The 13,435-nt window shown below is 35.8% G+C and overlaps 2 protein-coding genes across 2 annotated transcripts in view; both read right to left on the bottom strand.

The window, feature by feature from the left end:
• Nucleotides 1-38: 38 nt before the first annotated feature.
• On the bottom strand, nucleotides 39-5,263 carry LOC148064943 (induced myeloid leukemia cell differentiation protein Mcl-1 homolog). Its single transcript, XM_087809804.1, has 3 exons — nucleotides 4,809-5,263; nucleotides 1,429-1,679; nucleotides 39-1,353 (listed from the first exon to the last, which is right to left on the bottom strand). The coding sequence occupies exons 1-3, from the start codon at nucleotides 5,110-5,112 to the stop codon at nucleotides 1,237-1,239; spliced, it is 672 nt and encodes a 223-aa protein (XP_087665930.1). The 5' UTR covers nucleotides 5,113-5,263; the 3' UTR covers nucleotides 39-1,236.
• A 5,098-nt stretch (nucleotides 5,264-10,361) lies between these two features.
• kank2 (KN motif and ankyrin repeat domains 2) overlaps nucleotides 10,362-13,435 on the bottom strand; it is a 37,324-nt gene continuing 34,250 nt past the window's right edge. The window contains exons 12-14 of the mRNA XM_087808958.1: nucleotides 13,082-13,282; nucleotides 12,921-13,019; nucleotides 10,362-11,285 (exon numbers count right to left, since the gene is read on the bottom strand). Of these exons, the coding sequence (XP_087665084.1) occupies nucleotides 11,229-11,285; nucleotides 12,921-13,019; nucleotides 13,082-13,282 (357 nt within the window). The 3' untranslated portion in view covers nucleotides 10,362-11,228. The remainder of the gene's footprint in view (nucleotides 11,286-12,920; nucleotides 13,020-13,081; nucleotides 13,283-13,435) is intronic.

Here is a 13,435-nt window from a genome sequence, read left to right as displayed (position 1 = left end):
ACATTTTTTAATTAAAAAAACACACACAACAGACAGAAACCATTAAGACATTGTTTTATTCTTTTAAGCATATATATATATATATATTTATAAACTTTACAGAACTGGAAAGTGTGAAAAATTTAGATTTATTAAAAAGATATAGGATCGGATGAAAAAGTAATAATTCTATTAGAGTGTGTACAATCATATCTATACAGGTATATTATTTTGATATTTCTATTTCCTCTAATGGAGCACTTGCATTTTTTCTCCACTAACTTTAGCAGAACTAAACCTTTTCACCTCAAAACCATATTTCTGACGTAAGGTACAGACTATTTCCAAACCATTAGGGTTTTAGAGAATTGGATCATATATGTTTAACTTGTCGTGTCGACAGAAATAAAAAGTATCATCAAAAATATATCTTGTGCTTTGACCCGCATTGCAGTCAAGGTCACTTTGATACCTGCTTGCACACAGACAGGATTATCCGATGAAGAAATACCGCGAGAGTTTGTTTTAAAGATGGCGGTATTACTGCGAGAATGGACGGTTTTGTACCTCAAACATGTACATATACTTAATAAATGGAGGGCGAGACACACCAAGTTATCGTCTGTGTGTTTGACTGTGTAATAAACTAACCAAACTAATCCAAAAACTGATTTACATTTCTCAGCCCACCCTGTTACCAATTTTCTCATCATCAAAAAAAAGAAAGGTATTCAGCGCCCCCTACTGGGCTTTAAAACCAAATGATTAAACGGCTCCTAAACACCAACTTTGTTGTGTGTGTGTAACAAGTCCTGAGCGTCCACGTATCATAAAGTGACACGAGGGCAGGAATGAGACACTCCAGATGGTCGTCCACCTCACCTGGATACCAGGTGTTGCCGTCGCGATGCTCAAAACGTTGTTCACAAAAAGATGTTCAAAAAAGCTGGAGCAAGGAAAGAAGAAAAGGCACAAGATGAAAGGATGAGATCGAAAGGTTGGATAATGAATCAGGTCACAACACTTGTTCTTCGGTGACATCATCGGTGTGTTAGTTTAACACAAGCACACAATGTTCCTTCTGGAGGATGATGTTATAATGAGGGAATGTTCAGAAGCGCTTCTTTAATCCCAGTGTTTTGTGTCAAAGTCTGGGGCGGTGTGTGTTGTGCAGGCGAGTCATCTCCACCCGTCGCAGGCGACGGGTCCGGATCTGCCCTTTTTGCACTTTTAAGAAACCAGTAGTTTTTCCAAGTGTCACCTCAGAAACTTGGCCAGACACATGCCGACGGCCGCAACGCCGACGACCGTCATCAACGCGCTCCTCACCGCCGACTCCGGATCCGCCTCTCGGAAGAACTCCACGAATCCATCCTGAACGTTAAAAAAAAAAAAACCCACGTCACGCCTCGGATCCACGCGAGGACTCTGGAGAGCTGGTCCACTCACCCAGGAGTTGTTCTGCAGCAGCCAGTTCCTCTGCTCCTCCAGCAGGTACGAGGAGATCTCACCAGCCACCGCCGACACGCAGTCCTGCTGCTCCTGCTCCTGCAGGCACTGGCACGCCGTCGCCCCGAACGCCATCAGGCTGACCACGCGACCCCAGTTGGTCCTCCCGTCCGAAAACATACTCACGGCCACATCCTTCATGAAACCGGTGCCGCTGCCCAACTTCTGCATCAACAACTTTTGGATGGTTCCTGCAGGAGCACACGGACGAGGTCACACTCGCGTCCTCAAAGTCATGTTTATCTACACGTTTTGTTGAAGTAATAGGTAGCGAGAATCACGATACAGGGGCCACAATACGCACATCAACTTCAGCTTCGTTGGTCATATGTCCCTTAAAAAGGGCCATTTTGTTTTACATCAGGAGAGAACCGTGTCATCAGGACAGCATACGAAAATAAACTGATTTATGGTCAAATATAAGTTAATAAAAAGATATACCTCTTTCTCTGTGTGGCGTTTAGAGCATGTGTTGACAGTGGTACAAAGGAGCTTTTAGAAAAGTTCTTTTGAGGGTCGACCGGGCCCCAGAGGGAAGAAGCTTGTACTAAATACAAGTGCCATCTTTTCTGATCGATTAGACCTTTTTCAGTACATGAGTTTGGAAAACTTAAAAAAAAAAGATAGTTAGTGTCCTTAGTGGCCAGGTTACCTTACCAGCAAAATGATAGAAAATAGATAACAGATTAAATAAAAGCACTATAAAACACCATCATAATCCACTCCACGTGGAATCTTGTCCACTTCCTCAAACGAAAGAGGCGTTGCTGGCTTTCTTTGCATAACATCTCACAGATAAGAAAAGACACGGATACATGTGGACCCTGGTCTGGTCCCCCTGGATCGCGGACTATCTCACTGATCGACCACAGTCCATCAGGCTGAAGGACATCACGTCTGACACGAGGTGGAGATAGTTGACAACTAGAAGTACATTGCAACACAGGCCATGTGTATAAGAAGGTTCAGAGTAGACTGTACTTTCTGAGGAGGCTTCGATCATTTAACATCTGCAAGAAGCTCCTCTGCATGTTCTACCAGTCCGTGGTGGCCAGTGTTCTATGCTGTGGTGTGTTGAGGTGGGAATGTGTCCGGGAGGAGTGTCAACAGGTTGGACAGGTTGATCAGGAGGGTTAGGGTTAATGAAGCTGGACTCACTGGTGACAGTTGCTGAGAGGAGATCACTGAACAAACTACTGTCCATCATGGATGATGACAGTCATCCTCTGAACACTGTCATCAGTGAGCAGAGAAGCAGATGGAGCCCGAATGCTCCTCCCCAGATGCAACACTAATAGACTCAGGGACTCATTCATTCCTCGGGCTATTAAATTGTTTAATTCCGAGCTTGGGGGCAGGAGTGGAGCGAAAAGATGATTGTATTCCAAGTTTATCTTTGTATCCTTGTTCCTTTATTGTCTGCTATGAACTGGAAACCCGATTTTCCCGAAGAAGATCTCCAGAGGGATTAATAAAGTTGATCCATCTATACTGTAGTAACAAGGATATATTTGTAGTATGGTCCGAGTACTTGACTCTGGTGTTGCAGAATTTACAGACCACATGACTCTTGACAAGGTCGTAACTGCTTTCATTCGTTTTTGGAAACCAAAATATTTTTCAATCATCATATTTAAAAGCTGCTGGAGTCGACTGTATCATCTCGTCCTCAGTCACTGCCGAGATCTTGTTGGATTAAAGCAAAAACACATTGAACATCTAACGACTGTTCTCACACAAATACTTCTCTTAAGTAGTTCTGAGGGAGCGGCGGTAAAATAACATTGTATAATTAAATGCTAATGTTGACAGTCAGTCGTTTTGAATCTATTATTTATTAATATTAACATCAACATTTTTCTAATACATTACAATTAATTTATTTGGGTAAATTATTCAACTTAAAAATAAATAAAATTATCTTATTTTAATTATTTGACACTACAAAGGATATATTTGTAGTATTGTTCGAGTACATGACTCTTGACAAAGTCGTAACTGCTATCATTTTTGCTTTTCAACATAGTTTCTCTTTCCAAATGATACCATTCTTTTAAACGCGGGGTTTACATTAAGCTAGTTATGAGTTTGAAAGTCAGATTTAACAAAAAAGGTCACATATAACATATTGAACCATATTGACTTATTATAAAGGAGGATATTATTATTATTAAGGAGAAATAATTTCTTTCCAACCGCCATCAGACTCCTCAACATTTAAACCACATACCTCACGCACTACTTGTACTTTTGTTGCTCTGTTTTTAGATTTTATTCTTTCAAATGTGTGTGTGTGTGTATATATATATATACACACATATATGTTTATTTTTTACAGAGTAATACTACAGAGCTTTACGGAGTAATACTACAGAGACTTAAGGAGAAATACTACAGAGACTTAGGGATTAATACTACAGAGCATCACGGAGTAATACTACAATGTCACAGAGTAATACTACAGAGACTTACAGATTAATACTACAGAGCATCGCAGAGTAATACTACAAAGTGTCACAGAGTAATACTACAGAGTCTCACAGAGTAATACCACAGTGTCACAAAGTAGTACTACAGAGCCTCATGGATTAATACTAAAGAGTGTCATAGAGTTATACTACAGTGTCACAGAGTAATAATACAGTGTAACAGAATAATACTACAGAGTGTCAGAGAGTAATACCACAGAGTGTCACAAAGTATAACTACAGAGCCTCATGGATTAATACTAAAGAGTGTCATAGAGTTATACTACAGTGTCACAGAGTAATAATACAGTGTCACAGAATAATACTACAGTGTCAGAGAGTAATACCACAGAGTGTCACAAAGTATAACTACAGAGCCTCATGGATTAATACTAAAGAGTGTCATAGAGTTATACTACAGTGTCACAGAGTAATAATACAGTGTCACAGAGTAATAATACAGTGTCACAGAATAATACTTACTTGTTTACTGTGCACTTTTGTTGGGGGTACAAAGGAAGACAATAAACGCTTTGAATCTTTGAATCAGAAATAAGTGCATTTCCTCCAGTAATATTACAAAAAAAAATAATACACAAATGTGATATTTATCACAAGTGATACTCATAAAACCAGTCTGAGTAGTTTCATGTTTTATTGATCAGGTTTCAAAGAAACGGTTAAAAGCGGTTTCATCAAAGCAACAAGTGTTTGTGACGTCACGACACTTACGGGAATGACGGCGGTAAACAACAAACACTAAAACTAAGAAATACTCGCTTATTCCGTTTTTATTCCCGTGTATTAACTTATATTCGTGTATTTACTCGTGTTTTATAATATTCTTCCTACCTTTGAACGAGTATCTGTGTTTGTCCAGCAGCTGCGTCACGACCCTCTTCATGGTGGTCTCCGCCGGGCTCTCCGACCAGCCGGGCTTGGACTGTCCCAGCAGGTGTGCCAGGGACCGGTGGACCAGGTCCCGGGTGTCCGCGTCCAGCGACGCGTCCGTGGCGCAGCTCAGAGGCACGAAGGCGTCCGGAGTCGTTTTCGCGGAAGAGAAACTTTCCTTAACGGCTCCATTTTGTCGAGGAGGCCCGCAGAAGATGGCGCAGGAGCGTCTACGGAAGCTACTCGGCGGCAGGATGAGACTCATGTTGATGAAGATGTTGGCGCGGCTTTGAGCGAGTTTCTAAGCTGGTTTGAAAAACGACGTTTGTTTTAAACTTTAAAAAGATCGACGACGGACTCTGACAACTATGGCGGCTGCAAACACGGAAGTGAAACCAGAGTGGGTGCGGAGAGGCGTAGTGATGACGTGATGACGCATCGGTTACGTTACGTAGCATAAGTGACGTTTGGCTCTTAGGACAGAAAACTATTTAAAAATTTGGAAAATGTCAAAAATGTGTATCGTTGAACAGGTTTACTGGAGGTGGAAGATGCGACGGAGTAAGGTAAGGTAAGTTAAAAACTTTATTGATCCCTTAGGAGGTCTCCTTCGGGAAATTGTTTTTTTTTCTAATAGCCACAGAAAATACAGCAATTTTCTTAAAAAATAAATCAAAATAATTAAAGATTAGAGATTAAAGTAGTCTATAACACTTTATTACGAGATTAAAGTAGTCTAAAACACTTTATTACGAGATTAAAGTAGTCTATAACACTTTATTACGAGATTAAAGTAGTCTATAACACTTTATTACGAGATTAAAGTAGTCTAAAACACTTTATTACGAGATTAAAGTAGTCTAAAACACTTTATTACGAGATTAAAGTAGTCTATAACACTTTATTACGAGATTAAAGTAGTCTAAAACACTTTATTACGAGATTAAAGTAGTCTATAACACTTTATTACGAGATTAAAGTAGTCTATAACACTTTATTACGAGATTAAAGTAGTCTATAACACTTTATTACGAGATTAAAGTAGTCTAAAACACTTTATTACGAGATTAAAGTAGTCTATAACACTTTATTACGAGATTAAAGTAGTCTAAAACACTTTATTACGAGATTAAAGTAGTCTAAAACACTTTATTACGAGATTAAAGTAGTCTAAAACACTTTATTACGAGATTAAAGTAGTCTATAACACTTTATTACGAGATTAAAGTAGTCTATAACACTTTATTACGAGATTAAAGTAGTCTATAACACTTTATTACGAGATTAAAGTAGTCTATAACACTTTATTACGAGATTAAAGTAGTCTATAACACTTTATTACGAGATTAAAGTAGTCTAAAACACTTTATTACGAGATTAAAGTAGTCTATAACACTTTATTACGAGATTAAAGTAGTCTAAAACACTTTATTACGAGATTAAAGTAGTCTAAAACACTTTATTACGAGATTAAAGTAGTCTATAACACTTTATTACGAGATTAAAGTAGTCTAAAACACTTTATTACGAGATTAAAGTAGTCTATAACACTTTATTACGAGATTAAAGTAGTCTAAAACACTTTATTACGAGATTAAAGTAGTCTATAACACTTTATTACGAGATTAAAGTAGTCTAAAACACTTTATTACGAGATTAAAGTAGTCTATAACACTTTATTACGAGATTAAAGTAGTCTAAAACACTTTATTACGAGATTAAAGTAGTCTAAAACACTTTATTACGAGATTAAAGTAGTCTAAAACACTTTATTACGAGATTAAAGTAGTCTAAAGCACTTTATTACGAGATTAAAGTAGTCTAAAACACTTTATTACGAGATTAAAGTAGTCTATAACACTTTATTACGAGATTAAAGTAGTCTAAAACACTTTATTACGAGATTAAAGTAGTCTAAAACACTTTATTACGAGATTAAAGTAGTCTAAAACACTTTATTACGAGATTAAAGTAGTCTAAAACACTTTATTACGAGATTAAAGTAGTCTAAAACACTTTATTACGAGATTAAAGTAGTCTATAACACTTTATTACGAGATTAAAGTAGTCTATAACACTTTATTACGAGATTAAAGTAGTCTAAAACACTTTATTACGAGATTAAAGTAGTCTAAAACACTTTATTACGAGATTAAAGTAGTCTAAAACACTTTATTACGAGATTAAAGTAGTCTAAAACACTTTATTACGAGATTAAAGTAGTCTAAAACACTTTATTACGAGATTAAAGTAGTCTATAACACTTTATTACGAGATTAAAGTAGTCTAAAACACTTTATTACGAGATTAAAGTAGTCTATAACACTTTATTACGAGATTAAAGTAGTCTAAAACACTTTATTACGAGATTAAAGTAGTCTATAACACTTTATTACGAGATTAAAGTAGTCTAAAACACTTTATTACGAGATTAAAGTAGTCTATAACACTTTATTACGAGATTAAAGTAGTCTATAACACTTTATTACGAGATTAAAGTAGTCTATAACACTTTATTACGAGATTAAAGTAGTCTAAAACACTTTATTACGAGATTAAAGTAGTCTATAACACTTTATTACGAGATTAAAGTAGTCTATAACACTTTATTACGAGATTAAAGTAGTCTATAACACTTTATTACGAGATTAAAGTAGTCTATAACACTTTATTACGAGATTAAAGTAGTCTAAAACACTTTATTACGAGATTAAAGTAGTCTAAAACACTATATTACGAGATTAAAGTAGTCTAAAACACTTTATTACGAGATTAAAGTAGTCTAAAACACTTTATTACGAGATTAAAGTAGTCTAAAACACTTTATTACGAGATTAAAGTAGTCTAAAACACTTTATTACGAGATTAAAGTAGTCTAAAACACTTTATTACGAGATTAAAGTGGTAGATTCATAATATTTAAATTAATTGAAGTTGTTGTCTGTCTTGAAAGGAACAATAATCGACTCCTTAATAAGGTGCTTTACAAATAAATCTTACTTACTTAGATATCAATCTTACTAAAGTAAACTATTATTTAAGTCAATGTAAAAAGGTTAGTTTTTTTTAGAGTTTGATAATAATAAATAATAAATAATTACATTAAAATCATCTACATCTTAAAATTCAATATAAAACATTTGACACTTTTAAACCATTTTTTTCTTTAATGACTTAAAAGGAGGATAAATAAAAAATACTTAAATAAAAAATACTTAATTTAGAAAATCGTTGTTAATGTTAATTATAATAAAACAGGTTGAATTTGAATTATTTAAAGGACACAATATTCACAGGATCATGGCTATGAATAAAGAAAAACAAATAAATGAGAAAATAAACATTAAAAATGTATTTATTATGAGTATGAATATCAAACTATGAATTAAAAAAAAGAAAAAAAAAGAAAATATACTATAAACTATGAGTAAAAATGGCTAATTTCAATGTTTTTAAGTGAAATAAAAACATATTCAATACAGAAATAATTCCAAATAAAATAATTCAATGCTTAGAAGATGTTGATATAAAGAAAAATAAATCCCATTATCATTTGAAATGTCGACACTGACATACTCTCATGACCTCTGACCTCTTGTCTCACCTGTAGATGTGGATGAGGGACGACGAGTTGCTCTTCTTCATCTCTTCCCAGCGAGGATCCTTCCTCGCAAACAATAACGAAACCCTTTGTCCAAATACAGTAGTTTGTTATAATGAGGGTGTTGCCCCATTTTGTTTTATTACTTTTTTAAATGTTTTAGTTGATGCTGGTATTTTATAATCATTTTTTTAAATGTCCTCTTTTTCTTTAGTGTTGTGGGGTAAAAAAGTTAGGGTGTGTTTGAAATTAAGCATTGAAATACTACAAAGCCTCTCAGAGACGTAGCCTTGCAGAGTAATACTACAGAGCCTCGCATCGTAATATTATGAAGCCTCGTGGAGTAAGTGTGTCACGGAGTAATACTACAGAGCTTAATGAAGTAAAACTACAGAGAAATTACGGAATAATGCCACAGAGTGTCACAGAGTAATACTACAGAGTGTCACAGAGTAATACTACAGAGCCTTAAGGAGAAATACTACAGAGACTTACGGATTAATACTACAGAGCGTCACGGAGTAATACTACAGAGTGTCACAGAGTAATACTACAGAGTGTCACAGTGTAATACTACAGTGTCACAGAGTGTCACAAAGTAATACTACAATGTCACAGAGTAATACTACGGAGTGTCACAGAGTTATAGTACAGACTTACGGAGTAATACTACAGAGTGTCACAGAGTAATACTACAGAGTGTCAAGAAGTAATACTACAATGTCAGAGTAATACTACAGAGTGTCACAGAGTTATAGTACAGAGACTTATGGAGTAATACTATAGAGACTTACGGATTAATATTACACAGGGTCACGGAGTAATACTACAGAGTGTCACAGAGTAATACTACAGTTTCACAGAGTGTCACAAAGTAGTACTACAATGTCACAGAGTAATACTACGGAGTGTCACAGAGTTATAGTACAGAGACTTACGGAGTAATACTACAGAGTGTCACAGAGTACTACTACAGAGTGTCACAGTGTAATACTACAGTGTCACAGAGTGTCACAACGTAGTACTACAATGTCACAGAGTAATACTACAGAGTGTGAAAGAGTTATAGTACAGAGACTTACGGAGTAATACTTCAGAGCGTCACAGAGTAATACTACAGAGTGTCACAGAGTAATACTACATAGTCACAGAGTGTCACAACGTAGTACTACAATGTCACAGAGTAATACTACGGAGTGTCACAGAGTTATAGTACAGAGACTTACGGAGTAATACTTCAGAGCGTCACGGAGTAATACTACAGAGTGTCACAAAGTAATACTTCAGAGCGTCACAGAGTTATAGTAAAGAGATTTACGCAGTAATACTACAGAGGCTTACAGATGAGTACTACAGAGCGTCACGGAGTAATACTACAGAGTGTCACAGAGTGTCACAAAGTAGTACTACAATGTCACAGAGTAATACTACGGAGTGTCATAGAGATATAGTACAGAGACTTATTACTCCATAAGTCTCTGTACTATATCTCTGTGACACTCCGTAGTATTGAGTAATACTACAGTGTAACGGAGTAATACTACAGAGTGTCACGGAGTAATACTACAACTTGTGTCAGAGAGTAATAATACAAAGCCTCACAGAGTTATACTACAGAGCCTTTGTAGTTTATCAAAGTCATACTAAAACAGTTTGACATATTTGTGAGCATGCATGTGTGTTTACAGACGTCCGGCTGGTAGAGTCACCTGACAGTTTCGATTTATCACATTTCCCACTGTTACACTCAACACATGATCCATGAGCAATATTGACCAGTTTAAATATTTGTCACTCGGATCACGTGAAAATACTGAAGCACTCCCAGCTGGTTGCATAATAAACAAGTGAGCAATGTCCTCTAAACCAAACATGTTGAGACGCGTTTATTTTTGAAAAAAAAACTTCAAGCATCGCTTTCAGAAACCATTATGACATTGTTTTATTCATTTTAGTGCACACATAAGAAAGGAAAAGGACATTATTTTTTAAAAATTGTACAGAACCAGTCAAAAGAGCTGTGCAGTTACACAAAATAGGTGTGAAAAATCTACACGTATAAAAAAGATATAGGATCAAATAAAAATAAAAAATGTCTATAAAACTTCAAAGTGAGTAGGAAACATTTGAAAAGCAATACAAACGTGTGTGTTCTCTGGTGTACGACCATGACTATATATTATTTTGATATTTCTATTTTACATTCCTCTAATCGAGCACTTGCTTGTTTCCCCCCCCATAGCTTCAGAGGAACTTCTGTTTTCACCTCAAAACCACATCTTTCTGCATCACCTTCTCACGTAAAAAGTACCGAAAATTTGACAAAAACACTGCACCACTCTTTCATCGTTGTACCTGCATGACTATTCAACTCTCGGGGGTCCAGGTGTCTCATCTTTGGGGTTTTGGATCAAGTATGTTAAAAACGAAATCCTTGTGTGTTGACAGAATAAAAAAAAAACAAAAAAAAAACATTATCAAAAATACATCTTGTGCTTTGACACAACGGTCGAGGCGGTGGCTTGTTAACCATAGTGGTGAGCGAGTCCATGCGTTCAAGGACACTTAGATACCTGCTGCACACGATTATTTGTTGAAGGAATACCACAAGTGTTTTTGGATACAGATGACGACAAACAGTGTTAGGAAAAAAACGGGATTATTGCGAGACTCGGACGGTCTTCGGGATTGTACCACAAAACATGTATATACACTTAAATAATGGAGGGTGAGACGTGAAGATGCTGCCCCCGTGTGTTTGGCTGTGGAGCTGCAGTCGTTCATTTGAGTTCCCCGGCTGGAGGAGATGAACCCAGGAGAGGAGCCTTGGGCGACACCTAGAGGAAGAAGGCGGACGTGTTCACGGTAGTTTATAGTTGTGTATAAAAGGAAGATGACAAAAAACTTTGATGAAATTACAGAGTGTGTTTTCTTTTACGACCAGTCACTTTTAAACATCATTATCTAAAGTAAATTATATATCCATGAAGTTTAACTTCATTTAAATGTATAATATATAATATTTAAATACACATTTACAATTAAAAGAGTCAGTGAGCTTCTTAATCATACGATCTAGTCAAAGACTCTTTTATTTACTAATCTTTATTCACCTTTTGTTTTAAATATTTATTTGTTTTGTTCTTCTATTTAATTATTATTTATTTACTTGCTTATAATATTGTCTAATTAATACGGTTTAATCTCACAAGAGAGATTTATTTTGTCAATACTGATGATGTGTTTCTGCTAACATGCATCTTTCTTGATAACTATGTATTTTGGAAAGGAATAAACTCACCTTAAATCCGGACATAGTGATAGTTGCGAAACTGCTTCCACCTAGTGTTTAATGTCGACATTACAGTATAGAGAACTAGTGATATATTTATTTTTTTATTCAATTTTTTTTATTGATAATTCGAATAATCCCACAATATCAGTACATTTATCTCTCTGTATTTCAGGAAATAACTTTATTGTTGTTATTAGTAAGAAGAATAACAACACAAAGTTCAATTTGAAAACCTTAAGATTTACTTAAAATAAACCACAGTAAACTTTTAATACAACAAATTTACAATATAGCAACACTTGCTATAATGAGTTTTTAACTCTATTTGGATCACTTTTATTTTTTTCTTTCATCCTAATATTGTTTATCTTTTGTGCTGTTCTTTAACGTACCGTGTTATTGAATAAATCATGTTTTTATTTTTAATTTCCGCTTCTACGTAAAGCGCCTCTCGACCGGTGTGTGTCGGAAAAGTTCTATATGAATAAACATTATTATATAAGTAAGTAAGTTATTTTTATTTGTATCGCGCTTTTCTAGACCAGGGTCACAAAGCACTTAAACAATCAAAACAATATTCAATAAAGTATATACTTTAAAGGTCAAGATAAAACTGATAACACAACAGTGCAATATAGTATAAACAGAATAAATAAATAATGTTTATATTGCATTTAATAATTTATGTAAATAAAAGTATTCATATAAATAAGTTAAAAATAGGGTTAATATGTTATAAATAGAATAAATACATAATATTTTAAATGGTGCATAGCTCAAGTCATATTTCATTCAGCAAAATTATATAATAATAATAATAATAATAATAGTAAGTAAGTAAGTAATTTTTATTTATATAGCACTTTTCCAGACCAGGGTCACAAAGCGCTTAAACAATAAAAACAATATTTAATAAAGTATATACTTTAAAGCTAAAGATAAAACTGATAACACAACAGGAGTTCCAGAAAATCAAGGAAAAGCCTGAACAAATAAGAACATCTTAAGATGTTTCTTAAAGGAGTCAGTAGATCATCAAACACAGAGGAAGAGGAAGATCGTTCCAAAGCTTAGGAGCAACAGCCTGGAAGGTTATTTGGTGAAATACTACTTCAAAACATGTGATTTATGTGTACAACACTGTGGTGATAAGTAGTCGAAGTGTGCAGCGACTCACGGGGGAAGGAGGCTTGGCGAAGTTGAGGTGAGCGTAGAGGAGGACGGCGATGTCGTTCTGGCTGGCCTCCAGAGCGATGGAGAGCGCCGTGCTGCCGTCCTGGAGAGGAGAGAAAAAAACGTGAACCCCTGAAGTGTAGTTTCGGGCGGAGATCTACGTACGTTGTCGGCAAGGGTGGCGTCGCAGCCCGGGACCGACAGCAGCTGGCGGACGATGTCCACGTGGCCGTGCTCGCAGGCGCACATCAGCGCCGTGGAGCCGTCGTCGTCGCGGACGTTGACCTGAGCGCCGCACGACAGCAGAGCTCGGACCATGTCGGCTCGCCCGTGGCTGACCGCCAGCATCAGCGCCGTCTGCCCCGCCTACACACACACACACACACACACACACATGAATCATTATTTTATTTTTTTTTTCCGTTTTTTATTTCTATTTTATTTTATTTTTATTCTATTTTATTTTGTTAATAGTGTCAATTTCTAATTTTGTAAATAATTTGTATATTCTTAAGATCG

The sequence above is a fragment of the Callionymus lyra genome, chromosome 15 (genome assembly GCF_982586985.1).
Source record: "Callionymus lyra chromosome 15, fCalLyr1.hap1.1, whole genome shotgun sequence".
Classification (NCBI taxonomy): Eukaryota; Metazoa; Chordata; class Actinopteri; order Syngnathiformes; family Callionymidae; genus Callionymus; species Callionymus lyra.
The sequence above is the reverse complement of the archived record's forward strand: the minus strand, read 5'-3'. Positions and strand labels throughout refer to the sequence as shown.

Coding starts and splice junctions, on each gene's coding strand:
- LOC148064943 (XM_087809804.1), bottom strand. CDS start 5,112: ATGAGTCTCATCCTGCCGCCGAGTAGCTTCCGTAGACGCTCCTGCGCC. Junction 1,680..4,808: donor ACACAGATACTCGTTCAAAG/GTAGGAAGAATA, acceptor GTGCTCCTGCAG/GAACCATCCAAAAGTTGTTG. Junction 1,354..1,428: donor TGCTGCAGAACAACTCCTGG/GTGAGTGGACCA, acceptor TTTAACGTTCAG/GATGGATTCGTGGAGTTCTT.